The sequence below is a fragment of the Muscardinus avellanarius genome, assembly GCF_963383645.1.
Source record: "Muscardinus avellanarius genome assembly, chromosome: 2".
Taxonomy (NCBI): Eukaryota; Metazoa; Chordata; class Mammalia; order Rodentia; family Gliridae; genus Muscardinus; species Muscardinus avellanarius.
Window position 1 is genome coordinate 85,980,836 of NC_137787.1, and position 21,919 is coordinate 86,002,754.

General features: G+C 40.8%; 2 protein-coding genes across 2 annotated transcripts; one reads left to right on the forward strand and one right to left on the reverse strand.

Moving 5' to 3' along the window:
• Positions 1-1,208: 1,208 nt before the first annotated feature.
• LOC308259209 (small ribosomal subunit protein eS1-like) lies at positions 1,209-2,021 on the forward strand (the record flags this gene model as incomplete). Its single annotated transcript, XM_080690051.1, has 1 exon — positions 1,209-2,021. The coding sequence occupies exon 1, from the start codon at positions 1,227-1,229 to the stop codon at positions 2,019-2,021; it is 795 nt and encodes a 264-aa protein (XP_080546177.1). The 5' UTR covers positions 1,209-1,226.
• Positions 2,022-5,782: 3,761 nt separating this feature from the next.
• LOC308279780 (uncharacterized protein C14orf119 homolog) lies at positions 5,783-6,211 on the reverse strand (the record flags this gene model as incomplete). The annotated part of the gene is made up of 1 exon (XM_080719950.1): positions 5,783-6,211. One exon carries the CDS (start codon positions 6,209-6,211, stop codon positions 5,783-5,785), a length of 429 nt encoding a protein of 142 aa, XP_080576076.1.
• Between the last annotated feature and the right edge of the window lie 15,708 nt (positions 6,212-21,919).

Consider the following 21,919-nt stretch of genomic DNA (forward strand, 5'->3'; position numbering starts at 1 on the left):
AGGCTCTATTATTGCCCTAAGAAATTCTGACTTGTTTTGAAAAGTTATTTTTAAAAAGAGAACATTCAGGAAATGTTTCACATTCAAAGACTCTCTTGCCACAATTCATTGAGAAACACTGATTGCCTTACACACTTTTTTCAACTCTCTATCCAGAGGAGACAAAAACCCTAAAGTCTGCCTCGATTCACACCAAATAAAACACAGTTCCATCTCTGACTTCCATCCTGTTAAGATTGTCTCATGTAATGGCAGCAGCTGCACACAGAATGGTATAAGGACATGCAGTACCAATGATAAGGCCCCAAACAAGAAACTGGTCTTTGGGAAGTATCCCTGAAGACCATGGTGTGGATCTTTACCATGAACCAAAACACCCTGCCCTGCCAGTTAAAGATCAACCTGCAAGATATTTCAAATGCTATTCAAATAAACATCCCCAGATGCCATACACAGATCAAGCCATCTGGAAAACAAAATTCAATTCCAGAAAAGCTTACTGTTTGATAGGTATGACCCGGTATAATAAGAAGAACAAGACACTGAATAGACATGGTAGTGAACGTCTATAATTCCAGTGTTTGGGAGGCTGAGACAGCTTTAAGGCCATTGTGCAGTAACTTATAAAAGCCCTGTTTCAAAATAAAAAGCAGTTGGGGTGTAGCTCAGTGGTAGAATTGTGGTAGAATAACCTTGTGTTCAGTCTCTAGTACCACAAAAATGTAAATAAAAATAGTAAAAAATAAAGGAGGAGCCCAGCATGGTGGCGCACACCTGTAATCTCAGTACTTGGGAGGCTAAGACAGGAGGATCACAGGTTTGAGAACAGCCTCAGCAAGTAGTGAGACACTCATCAATCTAGCGAGACCTTGTTTCTAAATAAGAAATATAATCAAGCTGAGGGTGTAACACTAAGTAGAATGCTTCTGGGTTCCATCCCCAGTACCACTAAAATAAATAAATAAATAAATAAATAAATAAATAAATAAATAAATGACATAAGCCTGAATTTTCAAGAAGCAAATGATGGCAATCTCATATCTAAGTAAAAGGGTAAAGTGATTTTAAAGGTAATGGGAAGTGATTTTTTTTCTCTTAAGCAAATAACATGAATGACATGTTAACTGAATATATATCTTTCAATGGAATTAAATACCCAACCAAGGAGCACAACTTGTTTCTTTAAAAAATAGCCAATTCAGCCTTTTGGCTCTCCCAGCAGTACCATGGCGGTCAGCAAGAACAAGCGCCTTACTAAAGATGGCAAGAAGGGAGCCAAGAAGAAAGTGGTTGATCCATTTTCTAAGAAAGACTGGTATGATGTGAAAGCCCCGGCCATGTTCAATATAAGAAATATTGGGAAAACACTAGTCACGAGGACTCAAGGAACTAAAATTGCATCTGATGGCCTCAAGGGTCGTGTGTTTGAAGTTAGCCTTGCTGATCTGCGGAAGGATAAAGTCACATTTAGAAAATTCAAGCTAATCACTGAGGACGTTCAGGATGAAAACTGCCTGACTAACTTCCATGGCATGGATCTTACACAGGACAAGATGTGTTCCATAGTCAAAAAATGGCAGACTATGATTGAAGCTCATGTTGATGTCAAGACTACCGATGGTTATTTGCTGCATCTCTTCTGTGTTGGTTTTACTAAAAAACGCAACAATCAAATACGGAAGACCTCTTACACTCAGCACCAACAGGTCCGCCAAATCCGGAAGAAGATGATGGAAATCATGACCCAGGAGGTGCAGACAAATGACTTAAAAGAAGTAGTCAATAAGTTGATTCCAGATAGCATTGGGAAGGACATAGAAAAAGCTTGCCAGTCTATTTATCCTCTTCATGATGTCTTCGTTAGAAAAGTAAAAATGCTGAAGAAACCCAGGTTTGAATTGGGAAAACTAATGGAGCTTCATGGTGAAGGTAGCAGTTCTGGAAAAGCTACTGGGGATGAGACAGGCGCTAAAGTCGAGCGAGCTGATGGATATGAACCACCAGTCCAAGAATCTGTTTAAAAGTCCATATTTTTAATAGTGACAAATAAAAGGTCCTATTTGTAAAATAAAATAAAATAAAATAAATAAAAAATAAAAAATAGCCAATTCAACAAATTCCAGGAATTTTCATAAACACTGAATTGAAAAGACAAGGCTCTTTGCTATAGAATGTATTACAAACTGACCTCATCTTTCATAAAATATAAATAAAAATTAAAAATAGTCACTTACCTATACAGAGCTCGACTTTGAAAACACCTCTACGCCGGGCCTGGTGGCGCATGCTTGTAATCCCCGCACTTGGGAGGCGGAGACAGGAGGATCGCGCAGGTTCGAAGCCAGCCGTGCTGGCGTAAGAGACCCTGTTTCAAAAATATAAAATAGGCCTGGGAGTGTAGCCCGGAGGAAGAAGGGCTTCCAGGAACCCCAGTACCACCAAAAAAAAAAAAAAAGAAAAAAAAAAAGAAAACACCTCTAGCCATTGACCTCAAGGTAATCAGCCCAGTAAAAAAAGACCAGGAGGTAGACTGGGAAGTGCCGGGTACAAGGGCGGGCACCGTTACCCTACAAGCCAAGAGTACAGCAGCTTCAGGGCTCAGCAATACCCAAGTGCAATGAGCTATGACTGAAAGGAGATAAGAACTGGGTATCCTCTCAAGAGATTAACTCTTAGCACTGGGTGTGGTGGCGCACGCTTGTAATCCCCGCACTTGGGAAGTGGAGACAGGAGGACACAGGTTTGAAGCCAGCCTTGCTGGCTTAAAAGACCCTGTTTCCAAATAAAAAGTATAAAATAGGTCTGGGAGTGTAGCCCTGAGGCAGAAGGGTTTCCAGGAACCCCAGTACCACCATAAAAAGAAAAAAGAAAGAAAGAAGAAGGAAAGAAAGAAAGAAGGAAAGAGAGAGAGAGAAAGAAAGAAAATGAACTAACAAAATCAACTTCACTAAATTAATTTCTAATTAAGAAGGTGGAAAATTAACTCAGAAGGTAGATCTGAAATGAAAGTAACAGGAAAGTTGGTAAATATGTAGGTAATTTTTTAACTTTAAAATTTTTTTGAGCTGGGCATGGTGGTGCACGCTTGTAATCACAGCATTTGGGAGGCTAAGACAGGAGGATTGCAATTTGCAGACAGCTTTAGCTACTTGGTGAGACATCCCCCTTTGCAACTCAGTGAGACTCTGTTTCAAAGTAAAGAATAAAAATTATGGCTGGGGGGTGTAGCTCAGAGGTCGAATGCTCCTGGGTTCCATTCCCAGTTCTTTGCAATTCTGGGGTTTAAACCCAGAGCTTCAAGCATGCTAGGCAAGCTCTCTGCCCTTGAGCTACACCCTCATCCCCACTATGTAGATAATTTGTATATATGTATGTGTATGTGGGTACTGGGGATTGAACCCAGGGGCATTCTACCTCTTAGCTATACCCTCAACCCTATTTATTTTCTTTTTTTTTTTTTGACGTTTAAGATTGCATTTATTAAGTACATATTCATATGTACATTGTTCTAGACAGGGTTATGCATTTCAGAAAATAAAGATCCCTAATGTGATTACCTTGGGCCCGTCACTGTGCCATCTTCCCCACAGAGTAGTGGGGAAAGTGTAAGTCCATCTCTAGAACTAAGGGATCCCAATTCCCTTTCCTTTCCAACGTGCTACCCAGAGATCATGTCTATTTACCTAAACACCATGATCTCTATCTTTAAGCCACTTCTCTCACTGCCACAAGATCACCTGCCAAAAATTTAAGTCGCTGGAGGATGTGGATCTTGGTCTTATTCCTATATTCAGGTCTACATGCCCTCTTATTTTTCATTTAGCTTAATGCTTGGATGAAGCAGGGTTTCATAAGTTCTACAAAGAGAAAACCTTCCACTTCCTAAACCAAGACATTATTCAAGGCCAAACTATACCTTCTTTGCTTCTAGGTTGCTTGTTACTGTGGACCCTAATTCCTCAGAAACCCATCTATCTCTGTTGGTGGGACTCTGCCTACTGCTGCTAATTCTGGCCAGTGCACTGGGAATTGCAGCGTATCAGAAAAGAGCTACTCTTCCGGTGGGACCATCTACCCCTTACCAGATCCATGGCTCCAGGGGCCCAGCTGGAAGAGTAATGGAAGCATGATGTCACTAGAGCATGCAGAAGGTAGGGTAGAGGATCATTTCTACCTCTGAGCTACACCCCCTGCCCTATTTTTTATTCTTTATTTGGAAACAGGGTCTTGATAAATTGCAAAGGTCCTCACAAGTAGCTAAGGCTGGCCGAGAACCTGCAATTCTGTCTCTGCCTCTCAAATCCTAAGATTACAAGTGTGCACCACCACACCTGGCTGAGGATTAAGTGACAACTTGACAACTCGATGAAAAAAAAATCTATTGTGTATTCCTTAATTCTACTTAGAATGTCTCTTTCCCCAGATATTAACTTTATACTAGCCTTGCAATTGGAGGGGGAGGCAGAATCTTAGATTATGAAGATCCATTATTTTAGCATGCACATGCGTGCACACACACATACACCCTCCCGCCCCCTGTAGAGTGTCACTTCCTTTCATACTGTGGCAGAGTAATAGAACAGGGACATTTACTAACAGCTCCAAGCGTGTAACATTATCACAGGTGCTTTAGAAAAGGTCCACTGTTATTTGGTATTTTTACTTATTAGTTTCCATTGCTCTTTGGAGTCAATGTGAAGGGGGAGGGACAACTGTGAAAGAGGAAGCAACCAATTATCCAATGGAGTGTCATGTAACTATGCTAGAATACGGGGAGGTTGGTAAAGCCAGAATTCAACTAAATTATAAAAATATTTATATTTTACAGGCATGGTGGCACACATCTACAGTAGCTGGGAGGCTGAGTCAGGAGGATCATAGGTTTGAGGCCAGCCTCAACAACATAGTAAGACTCTCAGCAATCTAGCAAGACCCTGTTTCAAAACAAAGAAAGAGAGCCAGGTGTGGTGGCGCATGCTTGCAATCCCAGCATTTGGGAGGCTGAGACAGCCTGAGCTACTTAGTGAGGTTCTCTGCAACTTAGTGAGACCCTGTTTCAAAATAAGGAATAAAAAATAGGGCAAAGGTCGGATGTGGTGGCGCATGCTTGTAATCCCATCATTCAGGAGGCTGAGACTGGAGGGTCGTAGACAGCCTCAGCTACTTAGTGAGGCCCTCTGCAACTCAGTGAGACCCAGTTTCAAAATAAAGAATAAAAAAAAGAAAAAAAATAGGGCAGGGAGTGTAGCTTGGAGGTTGAATGCCCCTGGTCCTGGGTTCCATCCCCAGACACCCCCCCCCCCAAAATAGGGCAGAGGGTGTAGTTCAGAGGCAGAATGCCCCTGGGTCCCATCCCCCGATCCACAAAAAAAAAAAGAAAAAAGGTTGTTTGAGGTGTTTAGAGAAAGAGATTCAATCCCCACAAAAAAGTTTTCTCTCCTATTTCTAGAGTAGAAGGGTTCCACTTTATACCCTTCATAGGCCAACAGTAGGCCTGAGTTATAGCACCTACATTCCTTATAATTGCAAAAGAAGTCAGTACATTCCTGAGGCTTTGATATCTTGGAAAGAAGCAAAGTAGGAGAGTGACATGATCTGGATTTGCTTAGGAGAGCATTTATACTAGAAATCAAACAACCATGCTTTGATTGGTCATCAGCAAGTCCAGTCAGCTTCCTGAGATATCACGCCCAATCTTTAAGCGACACATTGAATCGAGTCTCTGTAGAGTCATGGCCTTGGTTCCATCAGCTCCAGTAATCCTCTCTGATCTGAATGTCTGTCAGTCCTTACCAGCTGTAGCAGCTACTGCTTGGTAAAACTTTGCTACGAAGTCTGGTTCACTCATCTCCAGCTGCCTGACAAACTCATTGCGTTCCTGCTCAGCCCAACCTCGAAACCACTGATCCCAAAGACGTAGCTGGCACTCAAAGATACAAGGTGGTCGGTTTGTCCCAGATACAGTGAGCTGTTCCAGGCTATCCAGTAGTGGCTGTAATTTTCCTGGTACTGCCTTGGCAACCAGGTCCTGAAGAAAACGTTCACGCTGGGGACCTGACCAACTAGCAAACCAGTGAAGAATACACTTCATCTCCTGGGAAGTGATGTAAAACATTGGGGGAGGAGAAGAGTTGGTAATATTGTCTGGGACTGAGGGTAATGGAGAAGGGGAGGACAGTGGCATTGAAGACGAAGATGATTCCAGTGACATCTCCCCTTTCCTCCGAGAACACCCGGAGACCGTCACAAGGGACCTCCGACTCCCGCCGCCACTCGCACATTTCCTGAGAAGCCCCGGCGGGGCGGCCGGCGGCCCACGCACTTCCGGCCCCGCGCCCAGCAAGGCTCCGGCTCCGAGCGCGCCCGAGCCCAGGCGATTCCCAGCCTCGGCTGGCTGGCAAAGGTCGCCAAGCCAGGCGCCGGGCGAGGGGGCGCCCTCGGCCGGCACGCCGAGCCCATTGGTGCCGACGCGCGGCGGAGACGCCCGAGCGGCCCCGGAGCGCCCGAGCGCGGCCTATTTTCTTAATTATGAAACAGTGTCTCAGTAAGTTGCTGAGGGCCTCATTAAGCAGCTGAGGCTGGCCTCAAGCCTGAGATAGAAAAGCCTCCTATCTCAGCTTTCCAAGTATTGTATTACAAGTGTGTGCCACCATGCCCAGCTTTTATTCAGGTCATTTTATCTTATTTTATTTATTTACTTAAATTTTTACAGTAGGTTCAAAATGGCGACTGAGGGACATAGCACTTCTCAGTAGCTGAAACAAATAAAGTTCAACTACTTAGAAAGCAGTGTCTTAATCAACAAAATAAATACATCCCAGGAACCAAAACAGATCCAGGTACTTCGGCGGAAATCCTGAACTCGAAGAAGTACAAAGATCAGGCATCAGACCTGCTGCAGATACAACCGGGCTGCCCGCTGGCATGCTACACGGGCTGCCTGCCTGCCCAAACTGCACTCCCGAGTCCTGACTGATACCACCGTGGCAAAATATTCCAAGACTGAAAACGGTCATAGAGCCTCATCTTAAGCAGCAAGCAGCACCTACGTCAGAATCCTGTGCACTCACCAGAGACAGGACCACAGCAGCACAGGGACTCCCACGGACACCTGGACCAAGGAAGCCAGGTACCTGAGTGCGTCCAGGGAAAGTGCGGGTCCTAGCATGCGCCCCAGGCCCAGCACTGGCCCTGGGCATCTGTCCCACACCTCAGAGCCCAGCACTGTCCTCGTGCACCCTGTCTGCGCCCCAGGACCCCCGCTAGTAGCCAGTGCCTGCGCCACCCCCACCCCTAAACTTGGAGCTCACCTTGTGCACCTAGTCCCCGCTCTCCACTGGCCTTGCTGGGGGCCTGCTCTCCAGGTGGCGAAAGCTCTGTGTGCCTGTGAGATCACCTCGGGCCCCCAGCTTCTACACCCCATGGAAGGCAGAGAACATTGCTGGACACTGCGCAGCACCTGCGCCCCTGAACCCGTGTGCACCTATCCGGCACCCCTGGCCTACCGCTGGGAGTTCCTGCCTGCCCAGCAGCCTGAGACTCAGTTCTAGTCTAGAGCACAGCCCAGTGCACCCTGGTGGAGCATAGCAGCAGGCACTAGGAATCTGCACCCACTCACACCTGGGTCCAGTAATAGCAGTGCACCCAACTTGCACTCTCGGAACTGGCAGTGCTATGGCAGTAAGTGTGTGCATCCAGGAAACAGCAACCCTTTGCCCAGGGTTCATCTTGGGACCACACCGGCTAGCCCAGTTAAAATTTCCATAGAAGCCAGGCGTGGTGGTGCATGCTTGTAATCCCTGTGCTTGGGAGGCAGAGACAGGAGGATCGCGCAGGTTCGAAGCCAGCTATGCTAGCTTAAGAGACCCTGTTTCCAAATAAAAATGTAAAAATAGGTCTTGGAGTGTAGCCCGGAGGTAGAAAGGCTTCCAGGAACCCCAGTACCACCAAAAAAAAAAAAAAAAAAAAAAAAAAAAAAAATTTTCAGAGACACAGGAAAATTCATCGAGACACAATATCTGCACAGGACCTCAGAGGGAGGTTCCAAGTCTATTTTGGACATCCTCCACCCCTGCTGTAGGGAAGCACAGACCTGAGTCTAGGGTGGTGAGTGCAGAGGTGCTGACTACAGGTTGGAATTATGCAGAACCTGAAAATTGTACAGAATCTAACAACAGTGACACCAGACATCCTGACACATAAACCCAAAGCAGTTAAAGGAAAGAAAGGTGTCCAAACACCCAGAGTGACTTAAGAAGATGAAAATAGACTACAAAGAAAATTAAGAGACATTGGATTACATTCTGAAAGCTACCAAAGCAATCAGATATTCAAATATTATATGGACCTGACCCCATATTCGTAAATAAGTAGGACTGTTTTTTACTTTTACTGTTGATGTTTTGTTTTGTTTTGCTTTTATATTGCTTTTGTTTTGTTATGGTTGTTGTTGTTTTATTTTTTCCCCATCCTTCTTTAACTTGTTGTTTTTTATATATATTTGATAGTTTTCTTTGTTTTCTGGTTTCACACAGCTGCTAGTTCCTTTTATTTTATTCTTGTCCTTTTTTTCCTCTTTCTTCCTCTTTCTTTCCTTTTTTCTTTTTCCTCTTTTGGTTGGCATTTCTTTTCTTTTTCTTTGATTACATAATAGTTAGTCTTGGTATCTTGTGTGGATATTTTTTTATGTTTGTCTGCTCCTTCCATCACCTCTTACAAACTTCCCCACACTACCCTATATACTCTTTTCCCCCAAAACTTTTCTCCATAATATACCTCCTTGTTTAATACTCAAAGTATTTCATATCTCCATACTTACTCTACTAACTACAAGAGTCCTACTAGTTAACTCTCTCTCATTCTCAGCAAGATATTACCTTATCACACTTAAAGTCTTTCTCAACCTAAACATATCCTCTACCTAATCCGACTCCTTTACCCATCACCCCAGCTCCTCCCCCATCACCCACCCACAACATTGGAAAAGCTCTGCTGACTTGCCGATACCTCTAAACTCCTAATACTAAGATTGGACTAAGCATAATACTCACAAATGATGGGTAGAAATCAGAAAAACAGGACAGAGAACTCTATAAATACGAGAACCAGGAATAATGAAGATACAACAGAAATCATGAATACTGACCTACAAGAAATACAAGAAGGGGAGTTCAGAATCTTGATTTACAATATGATGAAAGGATTTAAAACAAGTCTAGAGGAGGTGAAAGATGAGTTAGAAACACTAAGAAAGAATCAGAAAGAGGTCTGGAATGAAATAAAAGAGTCAATAAGTGAAATGAAGACAGCAATAGAAAGAAATTCTAGAAGATTAGATAAAATGGAAAACAGAATATCAATGTTAGAAGACAATACCTCCAAAACCGAAAACACAGTCAGCAATATACAGAAATCTTTACAGCAACAAAACCTAAAAATCCAACAAATATGGGATAATATGAAGCATCCTAACTTATGGATAATAGGCATTGAAGAAGGGATAGAGATACAGACCAAGGGCATCTGTAATCTCTTCAAAGAAATAATCTCAGAGAATTTTCCAAACATGGAAAGAGACTTGGATCTTCATGTTCAGGAGGCATACAGAACTCCATTGAGACAGGACCAAAGAAGGACCACCCCACTCCACATAATAACCAAAATGACCAACATAGAGGCCAAGGAAGGAATCTTAAAAGCAGTGCGAACAAAAGGACGGGAGGCTAAACAATAAGAATCACCCCAGACTATACAACCCAGGTCATGAATGCTAGGAAAGACTGGTACGACATGATTCAGACCCTGGAAGGAAATAACTTCCAACCCAAACTAATCTATCCAGCAAAACTACTATTCAAAATCAATGGGGAAACAAAAGTATTTCAGGATAAACAGAATCTTAAAAAAATCATGAATTCAAAGCCTACACTAGAGAAAATTCTTAAAGAAATAAATCATAAGGAAGAATAAAGAAGCAGACTTCAGAACCAGAGAAGAGAGGAAGTTAATAAGTGGGCCACTTAAGTAAAGAAGAAAGACCAAACCACACAAGAGTAGACAGAACACAAAATGGCAGAAAACAAAAATCATATTTCAATAATATCTCTTAACGTCAAAGGACTTAACTCACCAATCAAAAGACATAGACTGGCAATGTGGATTAGGAAACATAATCCAAATATATGCTGTCTGCAAAAAACTCACCTCACAGCCAAAGACATTCACAGGCTGAACGTGAAAGGATGGAAAAAGATATACCATGCTATTGGTGACCAAAAAAGAGCAGGGGTAGCAACCCTGATATTCCAACAAAACAGACTTTAAACTAAAACACATCAAAAGAGACAAATCAGGGCACTTCCTTTTATTAAAAGGAACAATACACTGAGAAGATATAATGATAGTAAATATTTATGCCCCAAATGTGGGTGCAACCACATTTGTAAAACAAACCCTTCTGGACATCAGACCCAAATACAATAATTCTGTGGTGATATCTCCACATCAGACCCAAGTAGACCCAAATACAATAATTCTGGGAGACTTTAATATGCCTCTCACACCACTGGATCAATCTTCAAGGCAAAAGATGAGTAAAGACACTTTAGAACTAAAGGAAACCATAAACCAAATGGACCTAATAGACATTTTCAGAATATTTCAACCAGGAACTACAGAATACACATTCTTCTCAGCAGCCCATGGAACCTTTTCCAAAATAGACCACATCCTGGGACACAAAGAAAATTCCAGCAAATTCAAAAGATGTAATATAATTCCTTGCATCTTTTCAGACCACAATGGAATAAAAGTAGAAATCGACAACAGGAAACTCGAAAGAAAGTATTCAAATACATGGAGAATGAATGATACACTATTGAATGATGAATGGGTAAGAACAGAAATTAGGGAAGAAATAAAGAAATTTATGGAAACAAATGAAAACAGAGACACAACCTATCAAAATCTATGGGACACTATGAAGGCAGTGCTAAGAGGAAAGTTTATTGCATTGAGTGCCCACATAAGGACAGAGAACCACCAAGTAAAGAACCTAATGACACAACTCAAGGACCTAGAAATTCTGCAACAGTCTATCCCCAAAGCCAGCAGAAGGCAAGAAATCATTAAAATTAGAGCAGAAATAAATGAAATAGAGAACAAAAAAAAAAAACAATTCAAAGAATCAATAAAACAAAAAGTTGGTTATTTGAAAAGATTAATAGAATTGATAAACCCCTGGCCAACCTAATGAAAAGAAAAATAGAATCAACTCAAATTATTAATATTAGAAATGAAAAAGGAGATATCACCACAGATAGTGAAGAAATTAAAAAGATTATTAGAAACTACTTTAAAAATTTATACTCCAATAGACTTGAAAACACGGAAGAAATTGATAGATTTCTAAGCACAGTTAACCTTCCTACACTGAGCCAAGAGGACATAGCAAGCCTAAACCAACCAATAGCAACCAAAGAAATAAAAATGGCAATAAAAATTCTTCCACCAAAAAAAAAGCCCAGGCCCAGATGGATTTTCAGCTGAATTCTATAAAACCTTCAGTGAACAATTAATACCAATATTTCATAGCTTATTCTGGGAAATTGAAAGAGATGGAACTCTCCCAAATTCCTTCTATGAGGCCAGTATCACATTAATCCCCAAACCAAATAAAGACACCTCAAGAAAGGAAAACTACAGACCAATATCCTTAATGAACATAGATGCAAAAATTCTAAACAAAATACTAGCTATACGCATTCAAAACTATATCAAGAGAATAATACATCATGACCAAGTTGGTTTCATCTCAGAAAAACAAGGCTGGTTCAACATATACAAATCAATACATGTTATCACCACATAAATAGAACCAAGAACAAAAACCACATCATCATAGCAATAGATGCTGAAAAAGCATTCGACAAAATCCAATACCCATTTATGTTAAAAAACACTGCAAAAAATTGGGATAGAAGGAATGTACTTCAACATCATTAAGGCAATATACTGTAAACCCAAAGCCAACATTATATTGAATGGGGAAAAACTGCAAGAATTTCTGCTAAAGTCAGGAACAAGACAAGAATGCCCACTATTACCACTCCTTCTCAATATAGTCCTTGAGACTTTTGCCGTAGCAATCAGACAAGAGAAGGAAATCAAAGGAATTCACATCGGAAGAGAGGAATTAAAATTATCCTTATTCGCAGATGACATAATCCTTTATCTGGAAGACAAAAAAAAACTCAACCAAAAGACTTCTGAAGCTGATTGACAAATTCAGCAAAGTTGCAGGATATAAAATCAACCTAAAGAAATCAGTGGCTTTTCTTTACACCAACAATGAATCCACAATGAAAGAAACAAAGGAAACAATTCCATTCACTATAACCTCAAAACCAATAAAATACCTAGGAATAAACCTAACCCAAGATGTAAAAGACCTCTACAACAAAAACTATAAAACATTAAAGAAAGAAATTGAAGAAGACCTTAGAAGATGGAAAGATCTCCCGTGCTCATGGATAGGCAGAATAAATATAATCAAAACTGCCATTCTGCCAAAACTGATCTATAGATTCAATACAATTCCTATTAAAATACCAGCGACATTCTTCAGAGACCTAGAAAAATCAATCATGAACTTTATATGGAGAAAGAAAAGACCCAGAATAGCCAAAGCAATTCTCAGCAATAAGAAACATGCAGGAGGCATTACAATCCCAGACTTCAAGCTATACTATACAGCAATAGTAGTAAAAACAGCATGGTACTGGGACAATAACAGATATATGACCAGTGGATTAGAATAGAAGATACAGAAACAAATCCACACATCTTTAGTCAATTAATCTTTGACAAAGGGGCCAAACTCATATGCTGGAGAAAAGACAGCCTTTTCAACAAATGGTGCTGGGAGAACTGGCTAACCATTTGTAAAAAGATGAATCTAAACCCCTATATATCACCATGCACAGGAATCAACTCAAGATGGATCAAAGACTTAGAAATTAGACCTGAGACTGTGAAGTTAGTAGAGGAGAGCATAGGTTCAACACTACAACATATTGGCAAAGGCAGTAACTTTCTCAACAAAACCTCCAAAGCTCAGGAAATTAAAGCAAGAATAAACAAGTGGGATAGCACCAAACTAAAAAGTTTCTTCTCATCAAAGGAAACTAACAATAACCTAAAGAGGAAGCCTACAGAATGGGAAAAGATCTTTACCAGCCACCATTTTGATAGGGGGCTAATATCCAGAATATACAAAGAGCTCAAAAGACTCTACACTAGCAAAACAAACAACCCAATCAAGAAATGGGCTAATGAACTAAATAGACACTTCACAAAAGAAGAGATACAAAGGGCCAATAGATACATGAAAAGATGTTCTACATCACTGGCCATCAGGGAGATGCAAATCAAAACTACACTGAGATTCCATCAAACCCCAGACAGAGTGGCAAGCATAAAGAAATCAAACAACAACAAATGCTGGTGAAGATGTGGGGAAAGAGGAACTCTTTTACACTGTTGGTGGGAATGCAAACTAGTTCAACCACTATGGAGATCTGTGTGGAGATTCCTAAGAAAGGTGGGAATAGATCCACCACATGATCCAGCTATACCACTCCTGGGTATCTTTCCAAAGGGGTTGAATTCAGAGAAATACAGCAACATATGCATACCTATGTTCATAGCAGCATGATTCGTAATAGCCAAAATATGGAACCAACCCAGATCTCCATCAACAGATGAGTGGATAGCAAAACTGTGGGAAATACACACAATGGAATTCTATTCAGCCATAAAGAAGAACAAAATTATATCATTTGCAAGAAGATGGAAAGCCCTGGAGAACATTATGTTAAGTGAGATCAGCCAAGCACAGAAGGAGAAGATACATATGTTTCCTCTAATATGCCCAAACTAGGAAACACAGAGCATACCAGTGGGACTCCAGATAATGGAGGGGAAATATCAGCAAAGTTTGAATGGAAAGATAGGAAAGGAGGAAGGCTGATCTTGATTAATGAGGGTCTACATCTGAATATGTATAAAATTATGAATATGACATGGTTAACCTAGTCAACCATTGGTGGGAGGGGGAAGAAAAAAGGGGGGTGGGGGAGAGGGCACCAAATATAGTTTAAATGTATAATATATATATATATATATATATATATATATATTTAAAAATAAAAATAAATAAAAAAATAAATTTTTACAGTACTGAGAATTGAACCCAGAGGCATTCTACCTCTGAGCTATACCCCCAGCCCTATTTTTTATTCTTTATTTTGAAACAGGATCTTCACTAAGTTTCAGAGGACCTCACTAAGTTGTTGAGGTTGGCCATGAACCTGAGATCCTCCTGTCTCAAGCGCCCAAGCAGTGAGATGACAAGCGTGTGCCACCACGCCCGTCTAGGTCTTTTTAAATGGATATTTTAAGCTGTCTCTATAAAATACTAAAATATCTGTACTGAGGTGGTGAAAGAAGTCGGAACTAAAATATTAGACAACAATAGTATATAATTCAAAACAGGATAATTACAATTAAAGAGCTCCAAGAAGCTTGTGTTGTTTAAACAGGTGGATCATGATACTGATTGGCTTAATTCATGGGGCGGGGGAAAGCAGGTATCATGTCCCTCATCATCTGGACTAGCCCCAGAACTCTCTCCCTCTTCCTTCCCATCCTGACTCATTCTGAGCCTGTTCTCTTCCATTGCAACTGGGGTTTGGGTGACATGTTTCCTAACAGAATGTAATTTCTGGAGGGGTCCCATGGCCCTTGGAGGCAAAACGACTTCCTGTAGGAAAGAAGAGAGGCTCTGAGCAATGGAGAGGCTTCCAGGAGGTGCAGCTGAAAACTTCAACCAGTCTAGAAAATAATCTACTTATCCTAACTCAGCGGCCAGGCGTGGCTCTATTTGTGGAGGGCTTTGCTGGAACTAGGCATTGTTTGACTTGAGCAAACAGGCTTGGAGATTAGTGATTTGTAAAGGCACTGCATGCACTGGTAGGCAAATATGTGTTTGCATTCCTAGGTTTTGCAGCAGGAGATGTTGGACCTGGTGGTGATGAGGCCATGTGAAAAGTTCATGTTTGATTAGGAAAGCTCAATTTCCTCCCAGCATTTTTCTGGGAAATGGAGTCAACTTGTGCTTGTATTGGGAAATTGCAACCAAAAATCATTTCAGCGAGATTAATCTCCAAAAGTGTTCTTGGCCACAGCAATGGCATGGGCTCTAGCAAAACTGCCCAAAGAAATTTCTTATAGCCATGTCTCCATCACTTTTCCTGATGACTTGAACAACTGTGTTGGCATGGGGAGAGAGAGAGAAGGAGGAGGAGCAACACTGTAACTGAAATCCTAACGTGCGGAATTCGGGTTCCTTTTTACATAATCCTACAGCAAACAAGTACGAAAGTTAACTGGCAGGGGAGAAACTGCATAACACATTTCTATGCCAGGTTCAAATTATTTATGAACTATCTATTTTTTAGATTATCTCTACCTGTGATGAACTCCATTAGAGAAATTAGTGGGTGGTAATAATAATAGTTAATAACTGCCCTGCCACCATAACTGCAGAAGCATTAGAAATTATTCTACTCTTGTGGGTTGCTAAGGACAAAAGGTGTTGCCTAGCAGAGAATAGCAGGCTACTCCAGCATGCACACCTGTTCGTAGTATCGTATGATCCTCACTTACATAATGTGTTTTATAACCCCTCCCTAAAGAACAGACCCATGCACCTGATGCCAAACACACCATTACCTGGGCTTGCCGCACACATATAATTGCCCTGAGTGCTGATATAAATTATCTGCTATACACAGAGAAGAGACAATGTTTTCTGCCCAACGGGGAAAGGAGGGGGACTGTTGCTCATAATTACAAGGCAGTCTGTCCCAGGCCCAAGGAGAACTATATATTGTATCTCCCAGCAAGTATTGTTTTCATGACCCATATTCTTTGAGGGGTTGTGGGATGAAGACCTAAAAGGGAAAAAACATTCTTTAATATTTTGAATAAGCCGAATTAATACCTCAGAAAATCAGTCAGTAAATACTTATTTTAATACTTTTATTGGCGCATTAATAGTCTCACACCATAATGTAGTTCATGGTGGTAGTGACAGTGCACTTGGAAGGGTTCCCCAACCAGGATGCTAAGACTGATACTGGTGTTCTCCCATATGTACGCACTGTCCTGTCAATGGAGGTGACTTCTTCATTGATTCTCCCCACTCCCTTCCCCTGGACCACCTCCCTCACTTCAGTCAGATAGTGGAGTAAATATTTGGGAAAGCTCATTGTGCTGTTGACCACAACAGAAATGGAAAGAATGGCCCTTGGACGCTGTAGCAAATAGTCCATAACTGGAAAAGCACCGTGGAGCAAATGAGCTGACAGGACCCTGGTGGCTAACATCATGTGATGTTTCCTAAATATGTGTAACTAGATTGCTCAAAACCTATGGATTCTTGGGGTGAAGGTTCATAAAGTCTTTTTAGAGCATTTTTGAAAGTTCTTTTTTTTCTTGCCTCCTTAAATCAACATATAAAGATCAAGATCACCTGTTTAGTATCCTTTCCTTTACACCCAGTTACACAACATGAGTTATGTACAGACCTTAAAAAAAATCTAGCCAGGTGTGGTGGCACATGCTTGTAATCCCAACATTTGGGAGGCTGAAACAAGAGGATCTGGGTTCATTGCCAGCCTCCGTTACTTAGTGAGGCGCTTTGCAACTTAGTGAGACCCTGTTTCAAAATAAAAAAAATAAAATAAAATAAATAGGGTTCAGAGGTAGAATGCCTCTGAGTTCCATCCCCAGTACTGAAAAAAAAAAAAAAGGCTAGTGTGAACTCTATCATTATTAGTGTATTGTTCATAAAACTAGGGACAAGATCCCTAGGCAGATCACTAACCTACACAAATCAAAGAGCATATGTAAATAAATACAACCAGAAGTATAAAACCAACAGTGTTAAAATTAATCACGTTAATTGAACATGCTAGTGGCTCTGTTGAAATTCACAGACTGTCCCAGGGGGCACATAGATGGTACTAATCACAGTGGCATGGGTCCTTCTAATCTCAGCAAGCATTTCCTTCCCAATTCCACGTGATGGATTCTCTCACCATTTTCCCTACAGGAGCAACCATGAAACTTTCATTTGGACTTTGAGTGTAAATATTACTTTGGGATCAAATTAAGTCTACTCTTTCTTTTTTTATTTAAAACTGAGGGTTGAACACAGGAGCATTCTACCTCCAACCTATACCCTTAGCCCTTTTTATTTTTTGTTTGGAAATAGGGTCTTACTAGGTTACTGAGAGTCTCACTAAGTTGCTTGAGGCTGGTCTCCAACCTGTGATCTCCTGGCTCAGCCTCCCAAGTACTGGGATTACAGGCATGTGCCACCATGCCCGGCTTACTTCTTCTTTCTTAAGAAGCTCCACATTGAAAGCAGTTCCCCTTGGCACTATTTTGAACACAAATTTAAATGCAAGAGCAGAAACTGGAATCGTGTCAGAGTGCTCAGTTATAAGACAGTTGTTGAAATAATCCAGAACATGTCTATATTACATTTTTATTGCCATCCACAGCAAAGCAACATTTTAAAATTCATATCAAATTTTACATATAAATATCAAATTTGTATAATATAAATTTTATATAATATATAATTTATATAATGTATTATATAAAGTATAATTTTGTATATTTATATAAATTTATATAATTATATTATATAAAATATAATTTTATATAATATAAATTTATATAATATTCTCTATGAATATAAAATTCATACAGAACTCCCAACTCTGTAACTGCTTAGAAGCCTGAGAGCTCCAATGTCTGAGAAACCACCCTGTGAAATGCAGGCTGGTGATCATGTCTTTACCCAGACAATATATGCCATGTGTACTTGAAACTAGAAATTTATTTGGATCATAAACATGCAGGGTGAGGTTAGGAGCTAGAGGAGAAGTAAAACAGCAGCTATAAAGAATAAACTCAAGCCGGGCTTAGTGGCACACACCTGTAATCCCAGTATTTGAGAAGACAGGATTGTAGGCTTGAAGCCAGCCTCAGCAACTTTGATCCTATTTCAAAATAAAAAGGTCTGAGGGTATACTCACAGGATAAATGCCCCTGGCTTTAATTCTCAGTGCCCAAAAAGAAAAGAGAAAGAATAAAGTCAGAGTTCAGTGAGATGATGACAAGACCACCAAGGAGCACTACTTGCAGAGCCCACAGACTGACTGGTTCTAGTCAGTGCGAGGTCTTCTTTCAGGAGCCCCCAGCCCGATCAGTATGACCTGGTTTTCATAAAAAAGGAAATGCAACACTTAAGGCCTTTGCGAGAGATCACGGTCTGAAAGATGTGAAATATGACCCACACCTGAGATTCTACCTGCCTCCTGTACCACTATTGATCAGCACGATGCTAGCTTGTTTTTGTCTTGTTGGTCTGCCATTTCCCTCTCTACCTCCATAAGCCCTAGATTTGTTGCCGCCCTGCCCTGCCCCAGGAGGTGACCCCTGAAGACAATATCAACCAAGTCCCGGTGCCAGGGGACTTCCAGTGGGGTCCAACCAGTGGAAGGGGTTGGCAGGAGATTTGAGGGAAGGAAGAAAGTCCCAGTCTGTGGTGAAGGCTTCAGCCCTGTCCCCCCCAACCCCCACCCCACACACAGCCCCAGCCCAGCAGGTGCTGGCTCTGCTATGGCTGCAGCTCAAAGTGCTCCCAAAACACTGTGTCTTTCCCTCTCCCTTCAGCCCAGGGCGGGCCAGGGCGTTCACTGCTGCAGTTCCTTGTTTGTTTTTACCCTGTACGTACTTCTTTGGGGAGAGCTCATCAGCAAACCCTCTTCATCTGAACCAACAGGGTGAATCTTGTGTCCAGCTAGAACCTTTACTGATATAATCATCAAATTTGTTCAGGCAAATGAGTACTGTGTGAACTCCTCAACACTTGGTTAGACTCACAGAAATTAACGATACTAAAAAAAAAAGAACAAAATCAGGAAAGTAAATCACATAAATAATATAAGTACTATTAATCCTTTAATTCTACTCTTGAAAATTTAAGCTTAAAAAAAACACCTTAAAAGTGAAATAAAAGATATCCTCATGAAATTTACCACATTGCCACATATAGCAGAGGAAATATCAGAAACAACCTAAGTGTCCAACAGGAGAACAGGTAAATTGTGACATATAATTATATGTATATATTCATTTTGAAGCTACCATGAAGTACTGTCATTAAAGCTTTGTAGCAGCAAAAAGCATTTATATTAATAATAGGTAAAAAAGATATTTTGCAATTTTGACTTTTAATTATATAAAAATATATATGAACACAACTAAAAGGTAAAATTTCACAAAACACAACTCTACACATTTTTTTCCTAAAGTAGTGCATGTATGTGTGTGTGTGGATCCAGAGGGACTCTACTCCTGAGCTACACCTTAAGTCCTACATTTTTTTTTTCCAGTACTGGAGATGAAACCCAGGGGCATTATACCTCCAAGCTACACTCCCAGCCCTATTTTTTTTTTTTTTAGTCTTTTTTTATATTTGAAATACAGTCTCACTGAGTTGCAAAGGGCCTCGCTAAGTAGCTGAGGCTGTCCACCCTCCAGTCCCAGCCTCCGGAATGCTGGGATTACAGGCATGTGCCATCTCACTAAGCTGCTGAGGTTGGCCACAAATCTGTGATCCTCCTGTCTCAGCCTCCCAAGTCTGAGACTTCAGGCATATACCACCACACCTGACTCTAAAATACCCTTCAAAAATACAAAAGAAATAAAACAAAGGGCATGACAGAGACCTCGTGGCTATAGCTAGTGAGAGCAGGGGTGCATTCTGGGAGATCAGTGCTCTTCAAGAAGCATTCTGCCTTATAACCACAAGCAGCCTTACACAGCACTTTTAGCCTGTCTGCATCCTATGACCCATTCTAAGAAGGTAATGTTAATAAAACCTAAAGAAACTGTAAACTGTCTTTTTGCTTTCATATTCGTGCCTTGCTGTATGTATCGACCACACATACTGACTAGCTGAGACTAAAGTGAAAGCACTTCTTTGTACGATTTTGTTGCAGTGCTCTTGAACTGTTTCAGAGACTGCACACTTTCATTAGGAAGTGGTAAGATGAGCGTTGTCATTTGGGGGCCTTCATCGGAAATTTTAAAATATATTCCCTGCCTCTTTAAAGAGATCCTATTTAGCAGAGTGATAACAGATTGATGGCCATGACCTTCTTCACATTCTTCTAACTTCTTTTAAAACGAAATCAAGGCTCCTGCTGCTGGTGACTGTGGGCCCGGTGCCAAGGCGATATAATGAGGCTACATATCATCCCTCACTCTCCAGATTGTCATCCAAGTCCATCGTGAATGTGTTAATGCCACCAAAGACACGTCAACAGAGGAGAAAAGCCCAGAGAAATGCACTCTCCCCATTTTCAAGGTCTAGTTTTTTAAAATAGTGGTTGTCAAAAGACAATGTCTTCATGTTGATGATAAAGATGACACAATATTGACATTACCACAAAATGATTTCAAAGACATAAAGCTCTTTATGCCTTAATTTTAAGCTGATGATTTGATATCTTTCTAAATTATACATTTTAGCAAGCTTTCCTAACCTAAAACATTCATTGGTCTAGAATGTATATTAACTTGAAATATTGCTCTTTTCATTTCATAGCCAAGCAGATGATAATTTTCTTTAATTACAGATTAATTCCAGTGTATTACCTGGATAGGCTGCTATTGTTTAAAGAGGGTAAGGATTAATGGGCAGGTACTTTGCTCTAATCTGACTGAGAAATAGAGAAATTACAGGTGATTTATTTTCTTACCTCTTTGAGCTGAATAGTATTAATAACTTTGTCATCTTGCATTTATAAAGCACTTTTTTAAAGAGATTTCATATCTGGGATTACATTTTCTTGGATCTTTTTACCTATGAAAGATCATGCCAAATAACACACAACACCATAGCTTTTTAATCTTCTGATGCCCAAGTGCTATGAAAGTTGAGGGTTTCATCAATGGATCTACATGAATGTTGAGGGTTTCATCAATGGATCTACATGAATGTTGAGGGTTTCATCAATGGATCTACATAGTAGATTGATCATGGCTTTTGGAGACAGACTGATACGGGTGCAAGTCTCGGCTGAACCATTCACTACATGACCCGGAATGAATTACTCTGAGGGTAATTACTCTGAATATCAGTTCTGCCTGGTTTTAGATGAAGGTAATATCACCTATTAATGGCCCTTGGAAGGACTAAGTAAAACGTCACTTATGAAATGGATCTAGTATATGCTTGGCACAGAGCAAGCATTCAACAGTTAGAAAAGTTATTGCTATTCCTAGGAGCTATTTCTTCTCTGTTTTAAACATTTTCTCACCCTTTACCTGACTTCTTTAAAATATTTGCATTCAGAAAAGTATGGAGGAAATGGAAAATCAAGACCATCAAAGCCAGTCCCAAAAAGTGTGTCAGAAGGTGCTACATCCGTGCATCCTCAGGTGCCTTCTGTCCTGAGAGCCCTCCTTAAGCAAACAGCCCACCCAATTCCTCCATTTCCCTTCTGTTGAGTTACATGTGAGGTTAATGAAACTTTAGATGAATCTCAGTATTTCTCAATCGGCAAGAGTCTTAAGTAGAAATGATGATGAGTTCTGGGCGTGGTGGCGCATGCTTGTAATCCCAGTACTTGGGAGGCTGAGACAGGAGGATCGCAGATTCAAGGACAGCCTCAGAAACATAATAAAACTCTCAGCAGCCTAACAAAAAATGAAAAATGGCTGGGAGTATAGCTCAGAGGAAAAATGTTCCTGTGTTTAATCCCCCATACCACAG